The sequence below is a fragment of the Centroberyx affinis genome, unplaced genomic scaffold (genome assembly GCF_046629955.1).
Source record: "Centroberyx affinis isolate AG114_WGS23_722 - 3 ecotype Tasmania unplaced genomic scaffold, CSIRO-AGI_Caff_v1 ptg001191l_1, whole genome shotgun sequence".
NCBI classification, from domain to species: domain Eukaryota; kingdom Metazoa; phylum Chordata; class Actinopteri; order Beryciformes; family Berycidae; genus Centroberyx; species Centroberyx affinis.
The window spans coordinates 47,914-61,626 of NW_027279715.1; the positions used below are offsets into that span (position 1 = coordinate 47,914).

General features: G+C 45.0%; 1 protein-coding gene across 1 annotated transcript in view; it reads right to left on the bottom strand.

Annotated features, from left to right (window-relative positions):
* Nucleotides 1-8,818, bottom strand: part of LOC139648321 (arf-GAP with coiled-coil, ANK repeat and PH domain-containing protein 3-like) — a 53,556-nt gene extending 44,738 nt beyond the window's left edge. The window contains exon 1 of the mRNA XM_071524403.1: nt 8,633-8,818. Within this exon, the coding sequence (XP_071380504.1) occupies nt 8,633-8,679 (47 nt within the window). The 5' untranslated portion in view covers nt 8,680-8,818. The remainder of the gene's footprint in view (nt 1-8,632) is intronic.
* Between the last annotated feature and the right edge of the window lie 4,895 nt (nt 8,819-13,713).

Consider the following 13,713-nt stretch of genomic DNA (forward strand, 5'->3'; position numbering starts at 1 on the left):
TAAAATAGACACCAACAGCTATTCTTTGAGAAAATCGCATAATGCTAAGCTGCTGCCGTGAGCAGCATGATGGCAGAAAAATCAACCTTGACACTTTGACGTGCAAAACAATGACAGAGTGCAATGAGGCATGGGATAGCTGTCTCCCCCCAGTTAACAATGCTGAAAAATGGTATTGAAAATGACTCCCTGGAGAATTACAGCTAGTTTCTGCTGGACACGGAGTGAAGGAGGAACAGGGCAGAAAAACACAAACAGAATTGTTGGAAGAAAAGAAAAAGTCACGGCTCATTGGTCTCTTCACCAAACCACACTCTCTCCGGAGAGCGCCACAACGAGCGTCAGAAAACAATGTATACTGAAATCGAAATTCAGGCTCATTTATGTGTCCATTATTTACTGCAGGCAATGTCCCATGATGTTGCTGAAATGATACAATCCAAACATTTGTCTAGTGCTAATGAAATGTTGCCTCTAATTCAAAGAGGCTGGGAGTTGTTTAAGAGTATATATTGATACGCAGCTAATACTAGGCAAACAGTCTTTGGGATATATGATGCACCCAGATGCAGAGACAGGTTTATGTTGTGACTCAGCCCAGCGGAGACGGGCTGGGTGTCATACGAGGGGGAGTCAGCAACCTCATCACCGGGCCGTCTCTTTTGCCCTTTACTCAGAACCCATTTCCAATATTTTAGCGGGCTGACGCATTTCCTGACCCTTCCCCAGACCCAGTCCTGGCCCAGCCACGACCAGGAAGTCTGCCCCCGCTCACAGAGGAAGGCAGAGAGGAGGGAAAAGCAGAAGGGAGAGGGAGAGGGAGAGAGAGGGAGAGAGTGGGATAGACCAAATCAAAAACAGATGCTCGTCTCGGTTACACGTGTGATTCAGCATTTCAAAAACTGAGCAGAACCAGAGCCTTGTGCCTGTGGAACCGAACCCCGCACCCGGCTAACGCTCGCTCTCTTTATCTCTCTGCTTCATACTTTAAGGGCAACAGCTGCTGATGTGTATTTCCAGTTCTGCTACTTCTAACTGACCCTGTGGTTGAAATCCCCACTTCTATCGATAACCTCATCCCATTTCCTGACCCATGGGGTGATAAATGTATAGGAATTTGGACGAGCAGGCGCTGGTGGACGGGTGATGTTGACACACCTGGAAACTACCCAGCCACTTTTTCCCATGGGGCAACGGTTCTCTGAGCAGGGGAGACGTTTCAGAGACGTGCCATTAAACAGCGGAATCTGTTAGTCGTAACTCTCTTGTCAACCCATACAACTGTGTTTCCTCTATTCTTCCCATCAAGCACACAGATTCAACAAATCAAGAGTTTAATTCAAGAAGAGTCTGTGGTGATTCAGTGGATAAAACAGACCAACTACAGGCCACTTTATCCTAAACTAGTCTTCTGTCTGTGGGTCTGCTGACAAATGACGAACAGCCACAAGCCTCTCGAGCACGGCCCAGTCAGTGTGTCATAGCAGAGGACAGTTCCTCACGTGCTGCCGCCCTTATTCCTCTGGACTGAGGGCCAATCGTTCATGACAGCAAATCTCCTCCAGCACAGCTGAGAGATGGGCACGGAGATAGGATGCACGCAGGCGTTATGTGCTCCGGAAATTGGGCATTTTCCAATTAGCGTTTTATCTTGAATGTAAAGCGCGGCTGGTGAATTACTGTCCAGGGTAAAGACACAGCGCCGCTAATATGAAAACTGGATGGAGATTAATCTGATTTCTAAAGCTCGAACATACAGTATGTGAAATATTTTTAGGCCACGCACTCGAGAGAGAGATGAAGCAACACAATTTGAAACAACGCAGGCTATTGAAGCAATTAATTTGATGTGAAAGCAACAAAAAATGACTGCTCAGAGTAGAGAGGAACGGAACAACTGCATCGCTGTCTCGTCCTATTACGACGACCCTTCCTGTAGTAAATCTGAAAGCTCTGGTGTACAGTATGGATAATCCACCCGGGACATTAGTCAGACTATTTATATTAACTCAGAATTATAGTCCATTTGACAAGGCATAACCAGCAGCCCTCCACAGAGTCACGTTGCAGCCCAGGCTTAACTCCCTCTGCACGGGTCAGGAAGGGTTGAAGGTGCACAGATGATACTAATCCAAATACTAGGGGTTCCAGCAACCTGTTGTTAACTCCGGTACTCAGTATGGTCTTTCTTAATATTTTACAGAATCAAAATTTTCTGGCCAATGTGCTGACTACTATCAGATGCCTGTGAGACAAATATGAGTTGTGCTGATGCTTCCAGATGTCCCCATGTGCTCTCTCTGCAAGATGTAGCCTACTGCTTTTATGATCCCATGGCAAAACACATGATTGGCTCTGTCTCTGGCCGAAATTGGAGCCCTTCTGATACATATCAAGGGGAAAGTGGATTTTCTCTTCCAAACAGTACGAGACATCTGATATCTAAACCCCGTACAGAATTGAGATCAGATGTTTGGTCTAGATTACCAAAATCCAATCTGCTAGGGGAAAACAAAGTGCAGAGTTCTGGGTAATTTTATTCAACCATACTGTGAAGTAAGACTAAAGGCTTAGATTATCAGCGTTGAGAAATCCATTCAGTGTGTTCCAGTGTGTGTTCCAGTGTGTTATACTCGCTGGTCCCCGCTCTTGTTTTCTATCTCCCCACATTAGTCATCATTGGTTTCATTCACCCTGGGTTGTGATAGGAATACTAATGCCAATTTACTACAACTCATCCATCATTTAAGGCTCAGGACGTTGCCATAGTGCTGATTCAATGTCTGCAACACAGCATGCGCAACCTGTGGCAATACCGGATGACTGGGTTGAAAGAGAGACAACCAGAATCGAGCAGAGCGACAGCCATGCAGTTTGGCTATTAGATTTCATCGCACTTAATAAACTGTTCACACACTCGCCGGTTGCGCACTGAAGGAAGCAGGAGAGCCGGCCCGCTGTGTGTGCTGGCGCAAACCCCAGGTCTTTGTCACCTCTCAGGATGTCCTATAGAAGTAGATTAGCCCAGTGTTCAGAATGCAGCACCCTGCTTTGCATGGCTCTTTGTGTGTGCAGTGTGTGAAACGTCTTGCTATTCATTAAAATGAAATGAGAGGGACAGCCGGGGCTCATGCAGAGTCCCCATCCAACACAAAAGGCTCAAGGATGACATCATCTCTGTGTCCCACAGCATTTCACCAGGGTTTAATCTCCATTCATATAAGCTCAGAATCATCAGTTAACTTCCTGGATATAAAAGCTATTTATATGCTACCTAATATGACATTGCACGAACCTAGAATTAATGGATTGCTCTGTGACTTTGTAGATAAGTACTCATGCACATGTTGGGCCATTATACCTATAAACTGATACTTCATTTTAAAATATTACAGGGTATTGCTGCTTTTAACTTTCAAAAGGGTATCATTAGACTGACTACATACTCACATCTTTTCCAATTCCCTACCTAATTGTATTGAATCCAGCTCCATGCACTGCAACTGCAGGAGCCTTGCTTGTTTCCTGAAGTCTACCTCAGAGCTTTGTCTATCTATCACGTTGCTTTTGGCTCTGTGTTGGCTGAGAAAACACACATTCCCTTCTCCTCAGGACATCCTTCAAACACTTTAATAATCAATCAGAGGCGACCTTCCAACGGCTGCCCTACATTGCTTTGGAGGGATCCTGGTGAGCTCTGAGGCTCCAACTGGCAAAAGCCCTTCATCTTGTCTCATTTTGAAAAGATGAAAGCTTTTCCTTTAGCTCGCAATAGCACTAATGGTACTGTGCCTTCTCAGCAAGGGGCCAACGACGCTGTGCGGCTGGCGGTTAAGAAATCACACCACCCTATGTACTATTAGATCAGTTTGCATTCCCCCACATCAGGGTGACACCAGTCGGACGTTTAGCTTCCAGGTGTGACACCTTGCCGTCCAGGGATTGAGTAAAGGAATGTGGGCTAATCCCTGATTAAGACACGCTGCCATCAAACTGCACACCGCTGCCTTAATCCCTGTCGCTTTCATTACCTGGAGTTGTTAGCTCCAGTGCACAGAGCGCTCACTGACACCCTTAACAAGATGGTGAAAATGCCTGCGGGCCAGCCCCATTGAGCTCCCTCAGTCATTAAATCAAGGACACGGATGAAAATTAAAATAGCAGAATAACTCACATGGGTGGGAGGGACGGTAGCAGATCATGCAATTCAATGCATCTGATGTGGAAATCATAAGCAGCGATCATTAAAATGATGCAAAAGAGGACACAGGCATTAGGAATACGATTTTTTTTTTGTTTCAGACCTTAGCTAAAAATATGCATCCTTTACAAGAGATGCTTGGAGTGGCTCACACTCACAGAACACAGTTTGTATGAGCAACACTGCTGTAGGTATCAGCTGCAGTTACTGCTGGGCCGGTAGATGGATGTGACAGTGGCCAGATCGATGTCAGAGAAGTGTTTCTCTCAATCACAATAATGGCAGTGTCCCCCACCCTTGCTGGCCAGAGTCACAGTGTTGGGAGGACGCTGTTGGCTGAACAGAAGGGCCACTGACACAGATTCAAAATGGAAGGAGGTCAGCATGAAATAGAGCAGAAGCAACAACACCACGCAGCAGAAATCCCTTCCAGCTCCATGCAGCTGGAGATGCAGATCTTTCAGGAAGACAACAAATATCCTCCAACATCCCCAAAAACACAAAGGCAACGCACGCTCATCCGGACTGTTTGTCACAACCGTGAACCAAGATGAACCCGATGTTGGGAATTCGGCTTGACTCCTAGCGTAAAGGCCTCAGTTTACAATGCGAGGGAGATATTCTTGGTACTTACTGCAGTTGCTGTGTACCCAACCTTGTGTATGACTGTCAGGAGCAGGAACAGACCCCATCCTGAATTCAAGGTGGCCAACCAGGGGGGTGCAGGCTTGGCAACAAGTGTGTTTCAGTAAACATGGATTACACGTGAGGTCAACTAAAGTAATCCCACCGTAAATTCCTTCCACACCAAGAAGGAAACAGATGAGTAGGGTCATTTTGAAATGACAAGAATCCAAATGAGTGTGGTATTTTCCAGTCCAGTGTTCTCTCTTGAAGAGCAAAACAATGTACAGTCAGCTCAAAACAGAGCTCAAACTAATTGTAAAACTTTACCCAATCCATATTTGATTTGGCTAAGGTCTAAAATGGATGGCGAACCCTGTCAAGGCCAGTTGGATGAACTGAGGAAACCAGTTATGAATCCAAACTAGAATGAATGAATAAAACAGAGGAATACAACCATCACAGACAGAGCGAGCGTTACATTTTCAGCATTTTGTACTGATTGAATGGGGTAACTTTTATCTCCAACACAACAAATCAAATGTTGGTTGCACTGTGTATATTTGAGATCGTTTATTGGGACCAAAATACAGAAGGGAATTATTTTAAACTCGGCACACATACTCTATCCAGCAGAGTGTTTTTTCATCTCTCACAGAGCAAGACATTACGCCACATGCTCTGCATTCCTCCGTGGCAGCCATCTCCTGGAATCTGACATGCCCCCCCACCCCCTCCCCTCCCACCACCACCCTCCACCCCCTGTCATCTGACTTTGGGTCACAGATCCATCCATCCAGTCATTCTCTCACAGACGCTGGAGACACACAAGCAATAAGCGCCACAGGTCACTGGCCTTGGATTCCCTTGCCCGTCCTGGCTGTCCTCTGCCAGGGAAAGCTTAACTATGAGTCAGTGACAAGCCCATCAGCATGAAGGCAGCCTCACATCGGGCACCCCGCCCCCAGCTGTTCGCATGCATGGGAGGGAAGGAAGGATCATCGGGGCTCGCTGCCCTGGGCCATTCAGACTCAGTGAAAAGAGACTGTCTCTCGGCGGAAGCGAGGCGCTTTCTGTACAATAGCCATATTCTGCTGAAGGACTGTTAGGACACAAGGACAGATCATCGAGGACACCACAAGTCCCGCCAAATGGCAAAGGGGGCGTTAGCAGACGAGCCTCTCCAGCTTAGGTTAAATACTAGAGGCATTCACAGCGGTTTTGCTCGTCTTAAGAGTGTATTTAAGTGCAACATGAAACCTCGAGGCTGGGAAATAAAGGTCAGACAGTAAACCATGGCCGGACCAATGGAGCGTTCATGAAGCATATAATCTTTGGCTGTAGCTGCTCTAAAGTTATCGCCGTTCTTACTGATTCTTTTAAAAATAGCTCATATGGGCTATCAAATGAGATTCCGGTTCCTAAGTGAGTGAGGCCATTCACAGTATTATCCTCTAACAGTATGTGAGTGTGACCTCAAATTAGCGTGTCAGTGGGGAGAAAGCAGCTCAAACGATACATGTTGCCAATGTTGTGCCGGAGCAAACACAAACACACGAATTCCTGCGGCCGTGTAATCATTACGGACCACTTTCTCAAAACAGATGTGGAGCGCATCCTCCTGGTTTGCAATCTCACATCTGTCCGAGTCGGAGTATCCATAGAGACTAAACACGGGATACACATCGAGGAGGAAAACTGAAGAGACACAAATTTGTTCAAGTGGTGTTCGGGCCCTGAAGTGGTCAGTTCGCTCACCATATTGTTTGTCGTCTGTAACGTAAATTACAAGGCGACTGGAAAGTGCTACAACAGCATTATTCTATGACCGCTTGAAAGGAAGGAAGAAGAGGAGGGCAGCAACCGAACCATATACCAAAGATTTTTTGGATTTTATTGCATGCCTTGGTCAGAATACTGGGTGGTGAATCGGTCTATAAGCTCATAAGAAGTAGCGCAACATGCCGCATGTGAGAGGTAATCACACAGAATGGGATTTCCTGCATGATTTTACACATGTGGGAAGCGGTGTGTCATGCAAATACAAAAAACTGAAAAAGCCTTGATTTTCCTCTATTCTGGGCCTGCTTCCTCCCAGTCATCCACCTCCAGGATTGTTACATAACACTTGCACTGCTTTTAGCTTCACAAAGGAGCCATTTGAATGCTCACTCAAAACCCTGTTCAGTGGCGAGAAGAATATGCTGTTACTCTGTCTCTTTTGGTGTCTTCTTGTCCTTTAAACATTCTGGATAAGACTCTTGACTCTTGACATAAACTAGAGGAGCGCTCGCAGTAGCTTTAAACGGAACATAGCAACATCTCTCCTCCGTGGGCGTTTGATCCTCTTCAGCCGGTGAGATAGCTTTGACCAAACAGCACACATATGAGGAGCCTTATTTTCATTCCACATTCACAGCCCCGGCCAGATAAGAGATAGCTCTATCCGCTCATTCAAGTTCATGAAAGCACAGAGCGGGGCATTTCAGTGAAGGGGGAATCTCGGACCTCTCAGTAATGGGTTAGGTGGTTGGTAGCAAGCAGCTCGTCTCGCTGTAGTCTTGCTGTTTTGCATATAAAACATGGAAGGAGAAGGTTTGTGTAAATAGCCTTCGCTTAAATGTGCCCGTCTCCAGCCCAGATGGCAGTCATTAAGGTGCTGCTGCCAAGTCTGGAAGTCTTTGATTTGGAGCAGAGATTCTATCTCTGGGAGCTCTGTGGACGCGCGTGCACACACACACACACACACACACACACACACACACACACATATGTAAAAGGAGCCAGGCTTGGCAGGCAGGCGCTGAGACACCCCACACAGCCGGAGAGACAGCAGAGCGCGAGGGCCGGGGTCTGGGGAAGAGACGTGGGTGTATAGAGGAATTCCTGCCTTATTTATCTAACCTTTGGTGCTATGCGTGCACAGCGGTCCGAGCGCGAGGCCGCGTGCGCGCGGAGCCCTTCACTTCCCTCTGATCCGCTGGTTCTAGTCACACTGTTTGAACTGACTGCTTTGTGAGCGTTTCAGAGCAGTTCATCAAAAAGGGAAGTCAATTCAGAGGTAAAAGCCACAAAGCATGACAGTAAATCATTTCCACCGATGAACTTTTCTTTTCTCCTGGATTAGGATTGTGGTCTCTTGTTACAGGTTACAGTTCTCTCTTTAAACAGATGGACACCATCATCACTGTCAAACAGGCTGTTAATATAAAATACCACTAGGGAAAAGCAATGCAAAATTTGACAATTTGTGGGCCAGCAGATGATTTCTGATCCCACCTGCTGCTGAAAGAAACTGATATTTCACACATGAAGCCTACATGCCATATGACACGTTGTCTCCTCCGAGGAAGCTCTCCATTAAGTAGCCTAGTCACAGTCCATGTGATAACTCATATGGCTCTGCTGCTCATCCTCATGCCTACTGTGTTTATAATGGCTGACTTGGGGATGCTGTGAAAACGTCGCTTCTTACAAATCTGACTGATATGCCTCACGGTGTTTTTGTAATTCAGACACCATTTATCCGATAAAGGTATAAAGACCATTTAGATTGAAGCACAATTCTCGCAAGGTATGCCAATATGCAACATGCAAAGAATTACAACGCATGATATGGCCGAGAAGATCGCAGTTGCAACTACAAGGCTGAAATATCTGAATACAGCGTGGCTGTTGCCACACACCACAAAAATATCTGTAACCTTATACTCTGTTTTGAGGATAGTGTCATTCAGCTGAGGCGTTCAATAGTTCAGCGACCAGATTAGGATACGGAGTTACACATCTACACGACAATGTCCTTACCTAAACCGGGGTGAATCTTTAATACATTCTTCAAAATCCACCGTCATCTTGGGCTGGAATTAAGTTTGGCGCGATTAAAATGCGGATTTCATCTCCTGGGCAGAATAATGCAGAGATGTAGAAGTATCCGATACAGCGATCCTCTCTGTGTGTCTCTCTCTCTCTGTCTCTCTCTCTCTCGCTCTCTCCCTCCCTCTCTCTCTCTCTCTCTCTCTCTCTCTCTTTCTCCTGCTCCTACAGCGGTCGCTCACTCGCTCCTGCTCTGCTGGATCTGGATCTGCTTCAGCGCAGGACCTAGTGCTGCGTTCAGGTGCTCCTCCTGAGCTCGTACTTTTATCACTCGACGTCGTAAATACGACTTGTCGCGCATTCAAGTGCTTTTGGTGGGAAATAATGCTGCATTCGTATCCTATGGGAAAACGTTTACTTTTCCCTACACTGAACTGCAGATATTTCCTTGTTGGTGACATCAGGATTCAGTAGGTCAGACACACCAGGCTCCCAAGCTGTATTTAGGCCCTATAAGCTGTCGTGAATCGTAGGCTAATACCACCATCTTTCTCAAATGACATCAATGCAGAACAATAACATAATGGACGCTTTTGTTTTATTGATGTGTGTAATTAATTTAATAGCCAAAGCTTATTGTATTTGTATGACAAATAGAAGTTGAAAAACATACATACATACATATAGATACAACAACACTGTAGGAGGCTACCAAGCAACACATAATAACAAAACACATCAGTTATTTTCCGCTGTTTTCCCCTCAGTACACATTTCCTAAACGTTACATCTCGGGAACTCGGGTATCATAGAAAATTCCCACTTTCCCAGTTATATTTACAACTAAACCCGTAAGAACCATAATATTTCCGACAGTACGTAAAAGCAACACATAGACCGCTCCATGAGAATGAGTAGAGCACTGACGTCACCTGCCCGCTCATTTGAATGAATAGAAAATGTATTTCCTCAGCCTATATATACTGAATATAGGAATAAATATAATAGAAAAGCCATTGAACCATTATCTATATAAAACAATAGGGTTTTGGTGTAACTGTCTTTATACTATATCCCCCCTGCTATGCCCCTTTTAGAAGGATACAATGCAAATATGACATTTGAAACTTTGAAATATCATGTAGACATTATAGGTCCAAAAAATAATACCACAGAAACTCTTGTCATGATAAACTTGCAGTACCACAGACACACTGTAAGTCCATGTTCCATATTTATACTTTAGGAATACTATAGTGATTTTTTGTTAGTGTGCTGTGCTGATTATTGAATAGATACTCTTTTATATTTTCTGTGCATTTTCAATAGAGACAAAATTTGTCACCACCAAAAACAAATGATGGAGGAGGGATCTGAGGGATACAACCTGATGGCTCTCATTCCCTCCTCATATTGAGCCACCGTCAATGATGAATAGACTGAGGTGCCATCAACCTGATAGAAGTGGCTAAAGGGAAATTTGTTGAAGAAATCAAGGCATTCAGGATTGTATTGTGGTTAAGTAATATAACAACCCAAATAGTGTAGTTAGTTATATGTTTGTACAGCCTAGAGATAAACTGTGGCATTTTGTCTGAGAGTGAAAAATCTTAGTATCTCCAGATCTTGCAGCTAATAAGTTCATCAGAGAAGAATATGATATAAGAGATATTTTATACTTGGTGTTGGCTTTAGTTGTTTATAAGCTCCAAACAGTCAGAGACGCTCCTAATGATCAGATTCATCCCTCTTCTGTTTTGCACCTTTAACCATGTTGTCCATATCAGATCATCACTTTTTTACAGCTTTGCAAGTCCATCTATTTAACGTAAAGGCCTGACTCACTGAAACCAATAGTTTGATTCCAAAGCGGCACATCTGACACAACAGACAATCACCTCCACTATATTTTTGCCATCTACTTTCCGATGCAGCTGTTAAATGAGGATATCTCAAGTGCATCCACTTCCCCGGTAACGTCTAAAATAGCAGCTATTATTAATTCACAGGAAGTGGGAAAGCCGGGGGAGAGAGAGAGAGAGAGAGAGAGAGAGAGAGAGAGAGCGCCTGCTTGGGATTTCACCACAGGTTTTTATAGAGCACCATTGTTCCTTCTTATCCCCTGCATTTGAAAGGCTGTGGCCCCAAATGGAGATGATCTCATCCTCTCTCAGCTGAGGTGTCTCACTGCCATAACCTATTTCTCAGATCAAATCATACAGGCATAATCAGCTGTGAAGTGCTTTGTAGTGTCTATTTGTAGTCTTTTTTTTTATTCTCCTGGAAATCAAATATCAGGTTGTTGAACCAGGAGGTCTGAGCTCACGGCTTATAAAACCCGGGCCATCAGCTGGATGCTCTTCATTGACTCCACCAGTGAAAGCAGGTGCTGCTGAGTTTAATAGACTCCACTGATACAGCATCCAGTTCCCATGGGTCTCTGTTCTCTTGCATAAATGTCCTCCACTGCTTTAGGGGCTAAAATTAGATGAGCTCAAATCAACGGCAATTTCTCGGTCTTTTGACTCCCTCTCTCTCTCTCTCCCTCTCTCTCCCTCTCTCTTCCCTGGTCCCTTCTTCCTAATCTGAGATCAAAGCATCTACTGCTTCCTTATGGAGCTGTTGAGTCAGCAGTCGGCTGATCTGAAAGTGCACACTGGTGGAGAAACTTAGGAGCAAACTTGGGGAGCTGGAAGGGAATATAGACCTTTCTGGATTTTACTACAGCAGCAGTTGATCTCAATGCGTGATCTGTAGGAACGCTATTGGTTGGGGATGTCTGCTTTTATTTGATTGGGGATTTTATTGGTTAAAAGTTTGTGTTTGCCCTCCAGGACCATGATTATATAACCATGGCACTTTTGGGGCAGTTGCCTAACATTCTGCATCATCATCTTAATGTCCCATTATCAGCTTGAGGATTTGGGAAGGTAATCATCAACCTTTTTGAGGCAGATTACCATCCGCGGGATCAACTCTCTGGCGTTTTGATAGTAATCACCTCAGACTATATAAAGTGGGTGGCTGTCTCAGACCGCCTGGCTATGATATCAGTAATGGATTGCTCATGACCCCGTCTCCCGCTGCTTCTGTTTCCGACACAGTAACTGCGTGGCATCTACCAGGAGCGGGGAGACGAGGCTTCCACTGCCTTTTCGTGCCGTGGGTGTGAAGAGCGGGGAGAGCTGTCGACTCCCATTTTTGCCTCGGCGGTAAAAGGCCCTCTCACGGCAGACATAAGCACTGCTGCAGCGGGGGAATCACTGGGAGAGATGTGTGGGTCTCTAGGAGGGTGACCTACTTTTGCTCCCCACTCTCTCCTCGTATCCCACTCTCCCCTCTTTGGTCTGCGGGAGAGAGGCAGGAGTCGCACTACTGAGCACACAGCTTGTAACGTTATCCCCTCTGACTGCAGGTGCGAGGCCGCGACCAAAGAGGCAGATACAGTTGCCGCATGGATGTTGTGTATTATGCATGCATCTGTGTTCCCACTGCTGCCTAACTCCAAAATTTATTTCCCCAAGTTATCTTTTTTTCATCTCGCAATATCATTACCGTGCTCACTGGTGGTGGTGTGCATGTGTGTGTGTGTGAGTGTGTGGTGTGTGTGTGTGTGTGTGTGGGTGGGGGGGGGGTTAATAGAGAAATAGAGACATGATCAAAGTGTCATAGTCATAATGATATATTCCTCTGACGGGGCACTGCACTCTACTCAGCCTATTAAAGAGAATACATTTTCAATTACAGATTGAAATCTCAAATAAAGTATTTCTTCTAATCTAAAGCGTAAGATTCTTAGATGTGGATGACTGTAAACTGCAACATTTCAGACAATGGAGGAGACAACATAATTTATTCATTCCATAGAGATGAATATGATGCCAAACGTTTCAAGAATACGCTCCACTCCCACTGCTGCTTCGCCTTTGTTGTACTGCTGAGAGAATATCTAAAAAGGATCATATCTATTCTCTCTCTTTTTTTAAGCATATGTATTTTCAGAGTAGTCCATCACATAGAAGTGGATCAGGACTGGTTTGAGGACACCAATATACTGTTACTACAACTGAATTGGGGACATTGTTGTAGATTTTGCACTTGATAGTCATTCCTCACTACCTGTGTGGCAATATTAATAAAAAATCTTGTAAAAATCATCTTTTTTATAACTACAGAATGTGAACTACAGTGGGTCACATTCAAAGACTCTTGACACATGACCTTCCCAAGTTTGAGATCCACTGTACCAGAAGCAGTTTGCAGTCATGCTAACATCACTGATGACTTATTCAGTAGCCTTGCCAATGCAGATTAGCTAGTCTTGCGAATGCCTCAGCCAGACTGTTTGGTTCCCTCTGCAGCTCGGAGCGTTGCTCCTGGGTGTGATGTGCCTCCCAGCATCAGTTCCACTACATCACTGGCTGTTGCCGTAGAAACTTGTAACTCCAGTTTTGGGGGGTTTGTACTTGAACTGAAGGTTTATACGTTCCTATATAGGTAGAGCCGGTTTCGTGATCCTGTGAAACCTGCTCAAAACCTATAGAAATTCACACATGCATGAAAACAAGGCTGTTTTTCTAAATTCCTTCACGGAGATCCGAGGTTTTCATCCATCAGCAGCGATATGCAAGAAAACCTGAGGGCAAAAACATGTCAAGACCAACTCCTTCAAGGTCTGACTGTCTCATCAGGTTTTCACTTTATTTCTCAGGTGTGAGTCAAACACGTTAAGATCTGGTTCTGCTATGCGTGGGAGCTTCGTGCAGAATTCATCCGCCACACACTCTGTGTTCATGAATGTGATTTAAGGTTATTCATTAGCACGACAGCACTCAGGATGTCGGTCCCGGAGGAAGCGGTAATAAACAAGCTTCTCTCTCTCAGGAGCAGTGAGTCATTAGAAGTTTTGACCTTGGCTCCATTGTGCGATAATCGTGTTAGGGTAAGCCTAATTGCTTAAGGAGTCACAGACTGGCAGCCCAAAGCCCTTCAGCTTGGACAAAGTCTTTATCCACTGGAAGGCTTTTTCAAAGTGTGCAGTGGGTTATGTGCTGTTCCTGTCGGTGGATCCT